At 36.2% G+C, this 16,276-nt stretch overlaps 1 protein-coding gene across 10 annotated transcripts in view; it reads left to right on the top strand.

The window, feature by feature from the left end:
• The window catches only part of BIRC6 (baculoviral IAP repeat containing 6), a 199,338-nt gene that overhangs the window by 123,346 nt on the left and 59,716 nt on the right, over positions 1-16,276 (top strand). For 9 of the 10 annotated variants that reach the window (XR_008426870.2, XM_053924549.1, XM_053924547.1 and 6 more), the window contains exons 46-57: positions 1,357-1,919; positions 2,586-2,761; positions 3,709-3,805; positions 3,956-4,150; positions 4,904-5,104; positions 7,311-7,590; positions 8,436-8,692; positions 8,955-9,063; positions 10,432-10,653; positions 11,944-12,724; positions 14,098-14,241; positions 14,684-14,813. Coding sequence is in view for 9 of the 10 variants with exons in the window: in XM_053924549.1 (XP_053780524.1) it covers positions 1,357-1,919; positions 2,586-2,761; positions 3,709-3,805; positions 3,956-4,150; positions 4,904-5,104; positions 7,311-7,590; positions 8,436-8,692; positions 8,955-9,063; positions 10,432-10,653; positions 11,944-12,724; positions 14,098-14,241; positions 14,684-14,813 (3,155 nt within the window). In the remaining variant the exon portion in view is untranslated. The remainder of the gene's footprint in view (positions 1-1,356; positions 1,920-2,585; positions 2,762-3,708; positions 3,806-3,955; positions 4,151-4,903; positions 5,105-7,310; positions 7,591-8,435; positions 8,693-8,954; positions 9,064-10,431; positions 10,654-11,943; positions 12,725-14,097; positions 14,242-14,683; positions 14,814-16,276) is intronic. The other variant, XM_045189315.3, reaches the window with a different exon arrangement.

Here is a 16,276-nt window from a genome sequence, read left to right as displayed (position 1 = left end):
TTCCTTCTCTCCAGTGGTGGAAAATAGCTAATGGTATTTGAGGTTTTGGTTCCTCTTCCCCCCCAGACCAAATACACAGTGTCTTCCAGTACCATTTCTCTGACATCAGTAGGTGTCCCACCATTCAATCCGACACTCACACTGCCCACAGTAAGCATCAGATTCACAGGTTTAACTGCTTAGTTCTACAAGACTCCTCTCATGTCAGAGGGCAGTTGCAAGTCCTGGGTCCCCAGATTACCCACATTGAATTTGGCTACAAATACAGGGGATCTCTCAACTCCTCACGTTGGATAGTTCTCTAGGACAACTCACAGAACGCAGGAAAAAACACTTAGGTTTATTGGTTTATTACAAAATACGTAATTCAGAGTCAGCCAAATGGAACTGATGCACAGGGCAAGGTGTGGGGGCGGGTGGTGAGGGAGGGTACCTTTGAATGGATGTGAACTCCGTGGGTTCTGTGGTATCACCCTTGCATTCTTGGCATTTAGCAATTTGTTAACTATTGTAGCAAAATTCTTCTTACTCATATTGCTAGTATCTGTTTTTATTAAATTCTGCCACAGGAAAGCCAATGTTCACGTTCTGTCTACTTTGAGGTGTCTGTCTTTTCATGGCTGTCAGGCTTTTTTGGTACCTTTTGACCTAGGCAATCTGATATGTTTAAGAAAAGTTATGGCTTTATAGTTAATTTACCTTTTTCTTGTTAGGTGGGAGGTGATGATTTTAGGCATAAGCGGAAGTTAAGAGCATTTAATTTTGATGCTTAGGAACTATTTGATTGGATTTTAATTTTTGAAATCAAAATCAGTAGGGAATGTTTAAAATAACAACATTTGAGGATATAACGTAACAGCTCATTAAAAAAAATACGTGTTAATTAGAGAGAGAGAGGGAGAGAGAAAATCATTTGGTCGTTCCACTTATTTATTCATTCATTTATTGGTTGATTCTTGTATGTGCCCTGACCAGGGAGTGAACCTGCAACCTTGGCGTATTGGAACAACACCCTACCCAACAGAGTTGCCTGGCCAGGGCCACATAATAGCTCATTTCATTATGAGGAGTACCTTGTGGTATTTAAATATTTAGTCTGTAGCTTCAGAGTCATCTCTCTGATTTACTTGTGCTTTAGTTTTCTATTTGGAAGGGAAGTCATATTTGATTTTGTATAAAATAGAGGCACTTTGTAGTCATAGATTACTCAGGAAGGTGTGGAAACCAATTGCTACAAAACGAAATAGTGAATACCAAGGGTTTAATTATTATGTAGCTTTATTGTTTTGTGTTGTGTACTTTTTTCCAAGATTTTTAAATGGATTAAGTTTTAACTATATCTCTTTTTCTCTGCAGGGGTGCCTTCCAGACAGGTCAAGGACCTCTTGATGCCCAAGTAAAACTCTTAGAATTCACTCTGGAGCAGAACTTTGAAGTCGTTTCAGTTAGTACTATTTCTGCTGTGATAGAGTCCGTCACCTTTTTAGTGCACCACTACATCACTTGCTCTGACAAAGTAATGTCTCGAAGTGGATCAGACAGCTCAGTGGGTGCGCGAGCATGCTTTGGGGGACTCTTTGCCAACCTCATTCGTCCAGGTGATGCAAAAGCGGTTTGCGGAGAAATGACAAGAGATCAACTCATGTTTGATTTGTTAAAACTGGTTAACATTTTAGTGCAGCTTCCTCTTTCGGGCAATAGGGAATACAGTGCAAGAGTGTCTGTGACCACCAATACGACAGACAGCGTTTCAGATGAAGAAAAAGTCTCAGGAGGCAAAGATGGTAACGGAAGCAGTAGTAGTATTCAAGGATCCCCTGCGTATGTCGCTGACTTAGTGTTGGCCAACCAGCAGATCATGAGCCAGATTTTGTCTGCTCTGGGCCTCTGTAATAGCAGTGCCATGGCGATGATAATTGGTACGTATGGAGAGCGCTCATCTTGTACTTATTTCTGGTGCCACATCTCTTCTTAGCAATACATGAATTCATTTTCTTTTTCACTTTATACTATAGAGTTACGTTATTGTAAACTACTTAGCCTGACTGATTTTTATTAGGGATAACTTTCATAGAGTGGATTAAATCAATAAATTGAAATACTGAAAAATTAAAGAAAAAAATTTTAAAATTGGAAAATAGTAACAAAATAACATCAATTAAATTAAAAATATCAGTATCATATGGCAGGCACTATAATTTATAGCTACATATTCATAACATTGTAAAGATGAAGAGTTTCATGTTAAATTTTGTATTAAGGAACCAGTAAGATTTATTTACATTTTCTTAAAAAGTAAAATATAAAATTTTATTCAGAGTGTAAGTTTCTGTGACACATAATGACTACATCAATGTAAAATTTGTATATTGTTGCTTAAGTTTTCTACCTCCTTGAAAGCTAATATATTGTGTTAATTTTTTTAAATAATTGAACTTTTGTAAATTGTGACAAAATCCATTCCTGAAATATTTTTGCTTCTTGGTATTTCTTTGTGTAAGGGAAACAATCGTATCTTTTGTTTTCTTTTATTTTGGCTTTTAAGGATTTTTTTTTTAAATGTATAATCTCTTTATTTAAACTAGGAGCAAGTGGATTACATCTCACCAAACATGAAAACTTTCATGGTGGGTTAGATGCCATATCGGTGGGGGACGGATTGTTTACCATACTGACAACCCTCAGCAAAAAAGCTTCGACGGTCCACATGATGCTGCAGCCAATTTTAACCTACATGGCCTGTGGGTATATGGGCAGACAAGTAAGTGCAGTCCAGCAGCAGTCGTAGTACTTGAAGCCATGTCTAGCAACGGCAGTAGAGAATTGCTTACAGCACAGGGACGAATGGAGTGTTCATATTATATATGGGAAAAAATGAACAAGATGAGAACTATAAATTACTAATAGAAGTTGGAGAGTAAAGTTTCTTTGAAGTGATAATTGTCAAAGATGACCAGAGAGATAGAAAAATAAAACATTTAACATAGTCTTAGGTTTTTCTCATTGTCCCAAGAAGTTTTTCCCTTTCCCCTGAAAATATCATAGTTGCAATATTGAAATGTTGTCTATGGATATTACCTATGAAAATATTGAGTATTTTTTCAAGCTTATGTTGCTTAGTTTCTTTTCAGTTAAAACAGATTAGGGTGATTTCAAAAGAAAAATGTTAGAATATTACTGCTTCTTATATTTCCTTTTTATAAAATGAAATTTTAGGAACCATTGTGATTTTAACTTTTAGTTTTTCAAATGCAGGTTTTAAAACAATTTTTCAAGGAATTTCTTATGTCAATATATAATTATCATTTTCTTAAGTATTTATTGCATATATATTTCTTCGTTGGAAGATACAGACATGTTTGGGAAGGATTAATTTTTAAATGAAGTTAGTGTCCGGGGAGGCGGGGCGGGAATGAATGCACATTCACTTAAGGGAAAAGTGATAATAGTAGGTAAAGACAGATGTTTAAAAGTGTGCTCTGAATTCTGAGAGGAGCCTTTTTACTTCCCTTTTGAGTCAGGTAAGAGTTGTTAGGTGTTTTAGCACACATTTGATATTTAGTGACTGATTAAGGCTGTCATTTCATAGTAAACTAGAAAAAATGTTACATTCAATAAGTTTAGTTGTTCTAATTCACTGTAATAATAACCACTGTTTTAAAATTACAATATACATGTTTGGGTTTTTGTTGCTTGTTTTTGTTTTAGGGGTCTCTTGCTACTTGCCAGTTATCTGAACCATTATTGTGGTTCATTTTGAGAGTATTGGATACTAGTGATGCCTTGAAAGCATTCCATGATATGGGTAAGATAAAATTCCAAAAATTGTCTTTTACATGTCATTATTTGATGGTATGTTATGTTCTCATTTTGGTGTAGTCTTCTATGAAAGTTGACTAGATATCAAGCCATCTGTCTTAAGATAGTTTTCACTTAGTATTTTTTGTAAATTTAGGTGGTGTTCAGCTTATTTGCAACAATATGGTTACTAGTACAAGAGCTATTGTAAACACTGCAAGAAGTATGGTGTCAACTATTATGAAATTTCTTGACTCTGGTCCGAGTAAAGCTGTTGACAGCACTTTGAAAACAAGAATACTTGCTTCTGAGCCTGACAATGCAGAAGGAATTCATAACTTTGCACCTCTGGGTAAGGAAAGAATTATTAAATCTTACTGGTATGAATTTAAGTAGTTTATTAGCTGGAAGGAAACAAAAATAGTTATTGAAGAAGATCATGTTATAATATTACTCTTTTAATTTAAAACACTTGATTTTAAAGGTAGTGGTTTTTTAAAACATTCTTCTGGTCAGAAGGAAATTTTTAATAGTTCTTTAACAGTAATAGTTGCTTTTGTTTTGAGTTTAAATAAAGACACAGTTTAGGAAACTAAATAGCAGATATGTCCGTTTTCACTGTAAATGTTAAAGATCCTGTTCCTTCTTACTTGGAGTGGTATTTTCTTTTTGAGAAGCTTCAGCCTTTGCTGTTTACTCCTTTTTCTGATCTATGAAGTTTCTTTTATATTTTTCTTATGATTCATGAGCATTGCCAACTTAGAATGAAACAGATTATTTTCAAGTTGAAGACTGTATTGGACTTTTTCTTTCCACTTTAATTACTTGAGGATTGTTGTGCTAGATTTGTTATTGCTTTAGTTTCCATTGACGTGGGTATAAATAAACTAGGCAGCAATTAAAAACAAACTTGTCATCTGCCAGTTGACTGGATGTCGTGATGTTACGTGGATATTGTGACATATCATGCTAAGTAGAGTAAGTACATTTGTTGTATCAAATGTTCCCATTTTAAATTTTTCTAGTGTAATTATTATAATTTGAATAGTTGTTGATGCTTTGTTTGGTTTCCTTTGCGAGTTTTTATTTAAAATGTCTTTTCTAGGGACGATCACATCCAGCAGTCCTACTGCCCAACCAGCCGAGGTGCTTTTGCAGGCCACGCCCCCCCATAGAAGAGCTCGCTCTGCTGCGTGGTCCTACATCTTCCTCCCAGAGGAGGCTTGGTGCGACCTCACCATTCACCTTCCGGCAGCAGTGCTTCTCAAGGAGATACACATCCAGCCTCACCTTGCATCTCTTGCAAGTCAGTAATATTTTTTCTAAAGAAGCATCATGAAAGTAAACTACTATAAAGAAAGTTTTAAAAATGAGAAATATATTTAGCAAACGGTGAAACACTTAGATATGATTTCCAGATTTCTTAATTTTGAAGTTATTAGTGTACTATTCAACATTACCACCAAATCATTTCCATGAAACGAACTGACGTGTTTATTCTCTTCAAATTGGATGCTTGATGAAACGCAAACATATTCTGGTTAATACTGTTTTTCCTTTCCTCACCCCCCAGATTTCTTAAGTCAAATGGTTCGTTGGCACACCCGTGGAGAGCAGTCTTAGTTTTTCTAGCGTGGCCCTCGGTACTAGTGCTGTGCTGTGCAGTCAGCAGAGGGTTGTGTGTGTCTGCATCCCCTTGTAAAGTAATCAAACCCGCAAAGAAGTTTTAAATTACAATATTTTGAGGGTAATAATTTGAGTATCATATTTTGAACATTTCAGTGTGAATTTTTAAATTAATAGTTTGACTATTGTCCATTTGGTGTTTTTTCATTGAATGTTTTTTTACAACTTCAAGGTAAATAAGTCAAAGAATTTTTAGAAAACAAGTAATACACTAAGAGGAACAGGAATCTTTCAGGTATTCCTAAAGGAGTGTGAAGTACCAGTTTGTATATGTGATGGTTCCCAAATTTTTAGTATAAATACAACAACTTACATAGAATTAATTGAAATTATCACATTTATGTTCATTGACTGATACCACTTGATAATTGCATGAAGAACTATGGGAGTTTTTGTAGATCTATGGCATGTTTTGGAGAATAAATTTTCCACATATTTGTAAGATGAGACCATTATAATACCCTAATATAGTTGTGGAATCCACACTATTTAGATAAGATAGAAACATATAACAGATAAAGTGGAAGGAAAACATACTAATCCACAGGGTTTTAGCAGGTCAAAATATAACTATATTACATGGTAAAATATAAGTCAGTATATGGCTTAGGGGTTGATCTAAGATGAGGAAGAAATTGCTTTTATTCGGAAGGAGAACGAGCAGTTCATGTAAGTGGTGGCTTTGAAGTATAGATTGAATTTGCACATGGGAATTGAGGTAGGAAGGATGTTACAAAGGAGAGCTCTGTTCGTTATATAAAATCAGTAAGTTAGGTATTCCCTACTATACATGCTTAGTAAAGCATTTTTATTTTGGTACTGGGTTGGAGCAGAAATCGAAGATATATTTTGTTCCAGTAGAGATGCATAGGGTTTAGAAGCACACATGGGCTGGACTGTAAAATGTGCCATTTGTTCGTGTGGGAGTTCGGGTTACTTCCTCTCTGTCAGCTTGGGTGAAATGTGGGTAATACTTAACTCAGAAGGTTATGAAGATTAAATTTAAAGATTGATGTGACTTGCCTAGTTCTCAGTGTAAACCTGGTATGTAATTGGCATACAGTGAAAGTTACTTTCTAATTTTACAGTTGTGATTAAAACCAAAGTTCAAAGTTTTTTGTAGTTGTAGATAAATTTATTATATGGACTTCCATGTTGGAAAATTTTTTTTTTCCCATAACAGCTGCCAGTTGTTACTTCATTGGATTTCCTTCAATTTTAGAAGGAGATTTTTAAAACAAACAAACAAATAAACAAACAAAAATCCCTCTCAGGATTGTTTGGCTAAATTTTGAAAGGGAAACAGAAGATGAGAGGTGAAAAAATTTCTAAACTCAGCTCTGTTTAAATCATTGCCGTATGGTAGTAGTGAAATAAGTTGGTAGAAAGTAGTTTTTAAAACTTACGCTTTTCGTAAATTGTAAGTTTACAACGGTGAATGTATTAATCCAGTGTCCCACATCGTTGTTGATAATTCTCGGAAAAATAGAAGTAATAGAGTAATTGCCTGTTTGACTTCTTTCTTACAGAGTCAAGTACATGTGGGTTACATTCTTTAGTTCCTTTTTTAAGTGAATGGTAGAATTTTTTACATACAACTTTTACTACGTTGTGGATTTCATATTGTATGTTGGAAAATGGTTCCAAAGTCAGTTGGTGAGAGTCAGTGACAAAGTATGATTTGGATATAAACGTTCTTTGGACACAAGTTCATAATGAATATAATTATAAGCTGCTCTTTTACTGAGATTTCCACTACCGTGTGAAGGCTAGTTTATGTTTTCTTTAGTAATGGTTGGATTTTTAAAATATTTCTCTTCCTACAGCCTGTCCATCCTCAGTGTCTGTTGAAGTAAGTGCAGATGGGGTAAATATGCTACCTTTGTCCACGCCTGTTGTCACAAGTGGTCTCACCTACATTAAAATTCAGCTTGTAAAAGCTGAAGTAGCCTCTGCTGTCTGCCTCAGACTCCATCGTCCACGAGATGCCAGCACTTTAGGCCTTTCACAGATTAAGTTACTGGGCCTCACTGCTTTTGGTACCACTTCTTCAGCGACGGTTAATAATCCCTTTCTCCCATCTGAAGATCAGGTATCTAAAACAAGGTATGTTTATTTCTCACTCTTAAAGAAAGCTTCCTGTGAAATTATTTTGTGGTTTCTTTTTTAGGCTTTAGGAGGTTCTTTGTTCCATAGGTATCTATATAATAGCATGCTTTTATTAAGTGTAATAGACGGAATTCTCTAAAAGCAGAACCCTGAGTCTGGTTAAAATTGATATTTATGTGTGTTTAATCCTTGAGATGATCTGTACTGTGGTATATGTGGGTGTGGGTACCATTTCTTTGATTGGAATGTAATATGAGAATATCCAAATGCCTATCTCCAGGAGTATATCTGAACCACGTAGACCAGGGAGCTAGTCTTATATGGTAATTTTTGAACGCCAGTCAGCAGAAGAGTTATATTCGAACCATGCAAACTAACCATACATGCAAGGATTGAATATATTCTTTAATTTACATTTTTCTGGTAGATTCTGCTTGCTTAAAATTTTATAGCCTGATTTTACTGAAAGCTTAGCCTAATAAAAAAATATTTAGGATTTTTTTAATTCCCAAGTTGCCAAGACGTTACATTTTTACAAGTCTATGATCCTGTACAGTTTGTATTTATACATATAAATATGTATGTATATATAAAACCATTTCCTGACTGATAAAGAAAAGCAAGCACATAGTTCCAAAATACTGTTAGCATGTATTTTTATGTATTGTGTCATAGGAGAAACTTACTTTTATTTAACTCTTTATTGGTAATTGCAGTGTTCTAGATTGGTGCTATTTATGAAATATAGCACGTGTGCTGATCTTTTAAGTTTTGTTTCACTCCTGAAAAAATTTGAGCTCTGTAAACTTACCATATAAGCTACTTCGTGTTGTGTATTTCAGCATCGGATGGTTACGGTTATTACATCACTGCCTTACTCACATAAGTGATCTGGAAGGGATGATGGCAAGTGCAGCTGCACCTACTGCCAATCTGCTACAAACGTGTGCTGCCTTACTGATGTCCCCGTACTGCGGGATGCACTCACCCAACATCGAGGTCGTGCTCGTAAAGATAGGCCTGCAGTCCACCAGAATTGGCCTGAAGCTTATAGACATTCTGCTGAGAAACTGTGCAGCGTCAGGCAGTGATCCTACAGGTGACCGTTAACTTTGATGTTTTAATTTTTACGGTTTGCAGAGCAGTGTCAGTTGAACTGTGAGATTTGTGATTAAGTCTGTTTCTGAAATTAACTTCCATTCATGGCTTCATCATTTTTGGAGTTTGTTTTTTGTTGTTGTTGGAATTTATAGGAGAGTTATTTTTAATGAAAAATTTAAAATTAAATTGTGCTAATCTTCTCATCCCATTTGCTTATTTAACAAGCTTTTATTTATTTATTTTTGGTTATTTATTGCAAGATTTGAATAGCCCTTTACTTTTCGGAAGACTGAATGGGCTTTCTTCTGACTCTACTATAGATATTCTCTACCAGCTTGGAACAACTCAGGATCCTGGAACAAAGGACAGGTATATAATCTCATTTTTACTTACTTACTTACTTACTTACTTATTTATTTTTAGAAAGAGGGCAAGGGAGGGAGAAACTTCAGTGCATGGCGTTGACCCCCCTACTGGGGACCTGGCCCACAACTCACTCATGTTCCCTGACTGGGAATCGAACAGGTGACCCCCACTCATGTTCCCTGACTGGGAATCGACAGGTGACCTTTTGATTCGCAGGCAGGTACTCAATCCACTGAGCCACACCAGTCAGGGCTCATTTTTAAATTAAGGCCACACATACATACAATCACTTGTAGTGAATGTATTTATAATACTTTCTCCTTGGATCATTTCATGAAAGTTAAGACTGTTTTTATATAATTTGTAGAGATTTTGTCAGCATTAGACATAAATTTATACATACACCTTCCTACCCTATTTCTTTTACCCAGAAGCAAAGAATCTGATGTTTTAAAATAGAAATTTGAGCACTGGCCCATGTGGTTCAGTTGGTTGAAGTGTTGTTCCGTAGACTGAGAGGTCGTGGGTTTGATCCCTGGTCAGGGCACATGCCTGGGTTGGGGGTTTGGTCCCGTTGGGGAGTATATAGAACAACTGATAGGTGTTTCTCTCTTGCATTGATGTTTCTCTCCCTATCTCTCTCCCTCCCTTCCCCTCTCTGGAATCAACAAGCATGTCCTTGGGTGAAGATTTAAAAAAAAATTAAAATAGAAATTTGAAAGCAAACAAAAACATAGTTTTTTAAGAATTTAGCAATGAATCTTTTCTGTTTCTTAAACTTCAGACCACTATTGCTTTAAAACTTCTTTTGCTCTCGGTCAGTGGGCCCCAGCTCCAAGGGATTGAGGGTAGGGTGACACTTGATAAAGTACATTTGTTGGGGCAATATTCTGTCATCAGAGCAAAGGAGGGTGAGTCGATGGGGACCAGAGGTAGGAAACACGCTGTATTGTGTGTGATTCTGCACAGTGAAGAATTAGCTCCAGATTACTGCTGTAGATTGTCATTTGTCGTAAGATGAGAGGAAATTTAGAAGAGAAGGTGAGTTTGTTAAGCGATATATCCTGCAATTCTAGATTTATATATATTGTTACATACGAGGTAAGAATTAGTCAGTGTTTATTTGTTGAACTCTAGTCGTTACCTCAAACGTTTTCATTGGTTAAGATTGGTAAGGTTATTGGAAAACTTGAACTATGTCCTTTGTTGCTTATATAATTCCTGTTCTCTCCTATTTTAGATTAAAATTACTGAGAATAATTAGTATGTTATTCTCATAAATACATTTCTCACATGCAGTGGTGATGCTTATCCGTATTAAATGTCAGTTGTGACATAATTAGTTATTTGAATTCACTTTTTTCTTTTAAGAATTCAGGCCTTGTTAAAATGGGTCAGCGATTCTGCGAGAGTGGCTGCTATGAAGAGGAGTGGCCGGGTGAGCAGCACGTTCCCCAAGTCCTCGGCAGTGGAGTACGGTCTTCTCATGCCGTCTCCTTCTCACCTGCACTGTGTAGCGGCAGTTCTGTGGCACAGTTACGAGCTGCTTGTCGAGTATGATTTACCAGCGCTGCTGGACCGAGAGCTCTTTGAGTAAGTATGGCTTGTGAAATGCTTTGTACCCCCGACCCCCAGGACTAGATCGCTTTGGTTTTCACTTGAAACAGTGTTTCATATGCCTATTGGGATAAAAATAATACTTCGAAAGCAGTAGTTAAATATATTCAGGTGCAATTTTGAAATGAGATGTTACAAAAATTTAATTAATCTTCATGTTTTAAGAAATACTAGTGTCATTGCCTTGTTTTTGTAACCTAAAATTGGAATGTTTAATATATATGTTTTAAACTGTACATAGTGGTTACCCTATTTGCTAATTTACCCATCACATTCTTTTATCTTTAATCTGTAACTATGGATAAAGAATATAGCTAGAAATTTTGAAAGACTTACTACTTCAGCTGGTTTATACAATTAGTTGTTTTTACTACTTTTTTGGTGCGTGTTAAAATTGTTCTTTTGATAAGTAGTTTTCACTTCCCATATTTCTCCGTCATATCAGCTAAGGCTTTGTTGAATTTACTGCCTGATAACTGGTAAGTCTGTAGCAGAATGTTACACTTATTTCTGAAGCACTCCACGACTCATAAAAGCTTGGCCATCTGTCCTCTAGTCAGTCATTGTCATATTTGCCCCTACCAGTTGGTATAATCTGGGACTTACGAGCAAAACTCAATAATAGTTTTTGATTTGCAAACATATATTTAAGCTAACAATCATGTCAAGTTCAAACTAAACAATTCCTTGTTATTTTTTATTGTTTCTTTTTTTTTTAAGATTTTATTTATTTACTTTTAGAGGGGAAGGGAGGGAGAAAGGGAGAGAAACAGCAATGTGTGAGGGATACATCAATAGGTTGCCTCTTGCACACCCCCTACTGGGGACCTGGCCCTTAACCCAGGCATAACCCATAACCGGGAATCAAACTGGCGATGTTTTGGTTGGAAGGCTGGCACTCAGTCCACTGAGCTACACCAGCCAGGGCTGTTTTTTTATTGTTTCTTTATGTGACTTTTTGCAGTCACACAGAGAATGGTGGAAACATTTTAATACAGGTCTCTTGGTTTTCTATACTCATTTTATACATGTAATCTAACTTCTAGTTTATCTAAATACTTCAATAATGAATCAAAGCAGTATTCCTGATAAAATAATACTTGTGTCAAATAAATGCTGTAATTTTCATCAGAATAGATAGATTGTTCTTTTAGACTGTTCTAAATATTTTTATTTAGAACAGTGTGGTCTTTCTAAAAAAATATGTATATATCTACACCTACATACATACACACATTATTAATATGGTATCTTTTGTTCCTGTAGGTTACTTTTTAATTGGTCCATGTCTCTTCCCTGCAATATGGTTTTGAAGAAAGCTGTTGACAGTCTACTTTGCTCAATGTGCCATGTGCACCCAAGTTATTTTTCTTTGCTGATGGGCTGGATGGGAATTACGCCTCCTCCAATGCAGTGTCACCACAGACTGTCTATGACAGATGATAGCAAAAAGCAGGATCTTAGTTCATCTTTAACCGATGACTCTAAAAACGCACAAGCACCTCTTGCACTAACTGAATCACATTTGGCAACCCTTGCTTCTTCTTCGCAGTCTCCAGAAGCTATCAAACAATTATTGGACTCAGGTTTGCCTTCTCTTCTTGTGAGGAGTCTGGCTAGTTTCTGCTTTAGCCACATTTCTTACTCAGAAAGCATTGCTCAGTCGATAGATGCTTCCCAGGACAAACTCAGGCGGCATCATGTTCCACAGCAATGTAGTAAGATGCCTATCACAGCAGACCTAGTGGCTCCCATTCTTCGGTTTCTGACGGAAGTTGGCAATAGCCACATTATGAAAGACTGGCTGGGTGGGCCTGAGGTCAATCCACTGTGGACAGCACTGCTGTTTTTATTGTGTCACTCTGGGTCCACATCTGGAGGGCATAATTTAGGTGCACAACAGACCAGTGCAAGATCAGCTTCTCTTTCTTCCGCCACCACGTCAGGACTGACCACTCAGCAGAGGACGGCCATTGAGAATGCAACCGTTGCGTTCTTCCTGCAGTGCATTTCATGCCACCCTAATAATCAAAAGCTGATGGCACAGGTAAAAGGGGAAGAAGGCCTGGCTTGTGTTTTAATTGTCTCATTATTTTAAGATGTTGTCAAATAGTACCAGTGAAATTAGTTAAGAAAGGGGCATGTAGTAGGCCAGGTGTTGGTAAATTTTAGGGTTGGGTACATTTAAGAGTCTGAATTTAAACCATAATTAAAATACAGTGCTGATGTCTCCTCTGTCCTTCCCTCAGCTGTTACATAAATCAGTTACTCTTTTTGTTGAGATAATGGACAAAGTCACGGAAATTCTAGGTGTGGACCATATACTCACCCTTTTTAAATACTCCCCCAGCTGAAAAGAACAGACCTAAAAACCAACACGGCAGCTGCGGGAACAGGAGTGGCCACTCGCAGGTGGTCATGGAGCGCCCCTGCCGCATCGACACCGCGGTTTGTAGGGACGGATCGCCGCGAGTGTCGGTTGGCTTCAGGGGAAGAAGACAGAGCATGTTTTACGTAGGAGGCTCCTGACAAATCACACTGAAAATGTGAAAGATGATTCTATTACGTGTGTGGGGCCAAACATCTTGAAAGCTTGAATTACTTCAAAAGTAATTCTGGCTGCTTTTTGCTAGATTCTGCTCCATTGTGTTTATTTCTAGCTTTAACGAGCTCTTTGACATAAAATGGGGTTAGTAATACCTGCCTCAAAGATTTCTTAAGCGGATTAAATATTATAATGTGTGTCAGCTACCTAGCAGAGAGTCTGTCTGAAACATGGTAGGCATCAGCTTCTTTTTTACCTTTTTTTACTTGATAGTGCTTATTCGGGTCAAACAAACTTCATTAACATCTAGAAGGATAGCTGTCATAATTTTCAAAAATACTGAATGATTTAACTTTATTAAGAAGAAGAAGAAGATACGTTACTGTGTAAAGTAATTAATTAGTGGGAAAGTAGATCTGCTTAATGTGCCTAATGAAAAGGAAATGCTTGTTAAAATCAAGGCCATGAATATGGAATTTGAAAATTTGGTTTGGGCCTTTGAGTAGCATGAAACTTGGTGTTTCTGGCCTATTTATCATCTCCCAGCTTCCTGATAAGGCTTGGTTCTGTATCTTAAACATGTTTCTCGTATAATGTATTGTAGCCACATTGATATTAAAGTTAAAACTAAATTGATTATGCTGGCTATTTATTATGTGAAAACCCTACAGTAGTAATCTCTTACCCACAGCACTTTTAACTTCTTATCTGCTTCTATATTCATATATTTTAAGATGAGATAATGTATTTTTAATTGCTTATTTGATGTATTCAAATATATTTTTTAATTCACACTCTTAGTTTTTCTTTTCTCATTTAAAATAAAAAGCTGCAAATTAATACCACATTTAACTTTATAACTCTTGCCTTGCTAGGTTCTCTGTGAACTATTTCAGGCATCTCCTCAAAGAGGGAACCTTCCCACATCAGGGAACATTTCGGGGTTTGTACGTAGATTATTTTTGCAGTTGATGCTGGAGGATGAGAAAGTGACCATGTTTCTTCAGTCTCCCTGTCCAGTGAGTATTTAAATTATAAATACTTATCATTATAAATTATAATGATTAGCTGTTTATAAAGATACTTTATAATTTCGCTCCAGAGTTTGCAGTTATCTCTACATTCTAACTTCTAATAAGGGAAACTGAAATTAGAACAAATTTTATACTTCATGATATGACTTAAAAATCTCTTTCAGATAACCCTTTCTGCCTAGAATAACCTGATTTATACATTACCTTGAATAGTATAATTTGATTTGGAGCAAAGTAACATTAGGTACAAAAGTGCTCATGCAAAATCACATGACAAATAAATGTGCCACATTTAAATAGACCCGTAAAACAAGCTCTTCATGTTTTATATGCATTGTTGAACTTTTTATTCCTCTATGCTTTTCAAATTTTTTTGTGATCGTATATATTTTAAAAAATTACATCTTGATTTCGTTTGAATTTTCAGCTGTACAAAGGTAGAATCAATGCTACCAGCCACGTCATCCAGCACCCAATGTATGGAGCCGGCCACAAGTTCCGAACGCTTCACTTGCCAGTGTCCACAACATTATCAGAAGTTCTCGACAGAGTGTCAGGCAAGTGAGGTTTAAGTGTTGATTGTTCTTTGTCCTTGTGTTAAATGTATTTGGAACCTTACTACTTTTGTCGCTATTTATTCTTTCACTGTATTCATTCACTCACCAACCATTTAATGGCTAGAAAAGGTCAAGATATCTTCACATTGTGAGGCCTGAGTAAGTAGCTGATGAACAAAACAAAATGTACAATACATTTCAGCCCCTTTATTTTGTCTGGTGTGTGTGTTATGTGTAGTAACAACAGAATGGGTAGTTGGATATGTAGACAAGCTGTGGGAAGCTGTTGATAGAATTTTCTCACAATAAGCCACCTGGATGTTTTATAGTAGATAAATTCCATAGTATTAACTTGGATGATAGTAATAAACTTTTATTAAATCTAGGGAATAAATGAGCATTCAGAAGATGAAAATAAGTAGGTATAATTGGTTGGTGACTTTACTGTTTATAATATCTAAGAAAGCAGACAAAACTTTTCCCCATGATTTTTTACATGTATTTCAAAAGCTCTTACATGGTGCCTTTAAACAATTCTCATTGACTTAGAAAAACATACAGTTTTTGGTGGCAGACTGCAAATCAGCTGTGGATGGTTTGAGTTCATTGCCCCTCAGAAATCTTAGTCAGTGAATGACTGCATTGAGTATTTGCTGGTGGTAAGCACAATAGTTTATACTAGGGATGTGTTGGGTTGGCCAAAAAGTCTATATTTTTATCTGTAAATTAAAAGCCTTTTTTCACTTTCACCAATAACTTTATTGATTTGGATATTTTAAGTACATCAGTGGCTATCTCCCACGTGGTATAAGGTTGATTGATCTCTTTTGATCGCTATCAACTTCATCTGGTCTACCTGACTGTGGAACATCCATCGTCCAGAGAGAAATCTCCAGCATGAAACTTCACAAACCACTGTTGACACGTTCTGTCGGTCACAGCACCTTCTCCATACACTGCACAAATCTTTTTTCGCGTTTCAGTTGTGTTTTTACCTTCCTTGAAATAATAAAACATAATACACCAAAAATGTTACAGACTTTTTTCCAACTTCAGTATTAAAATGGATACACAAAAATTCACCAATTTCAGTAAGTTTTTTTTAAATGCCAACTGACATAACAGCTGTCAAAATACAATCTAACAAAGTTGTTTGGAATGAAGTTAAAGACAACCAAGCTCTACAATAGCCATCTTATGGGAAAAGCCAAACAAACTTTTTGGCCAACCCAGTAATAGTGAAGAAGACACACATTCTACCCTTTGAAGTATTTATGGTCTTATGTGTGTTGTCAAATTTAAAAACAAGGTGTAAATCTAACTGTTTACATTTTAATGTAAAGATAAGTATGTTTCTACACATTGGATGGAGTGCCTAAGTTTTTAGAAACACTGACAGCTGAAGGAAGTTAACAGTATTTCAGGAAAAACTGTTGATGTCTATTTACTAGTTATAAATACAA

This window comes from Desmodus rotundus, chromosome 5, assembly GCF_022682495.2.
Source record: "Desmodus rotundus isolate HL8 chromosome 5, HLdesRot8A.1, whole genome shotgun sequence".
NCBI classification, from domain to species: Eukaryota; Metazoa; Chordata; class Mammalia; order Chiroptera; family Phyllostomidae; genus Desmodus; species Desmodus rotundus.
This window is presented reverse-complemented; position numbering and strand designations above follow the sequence as displayed.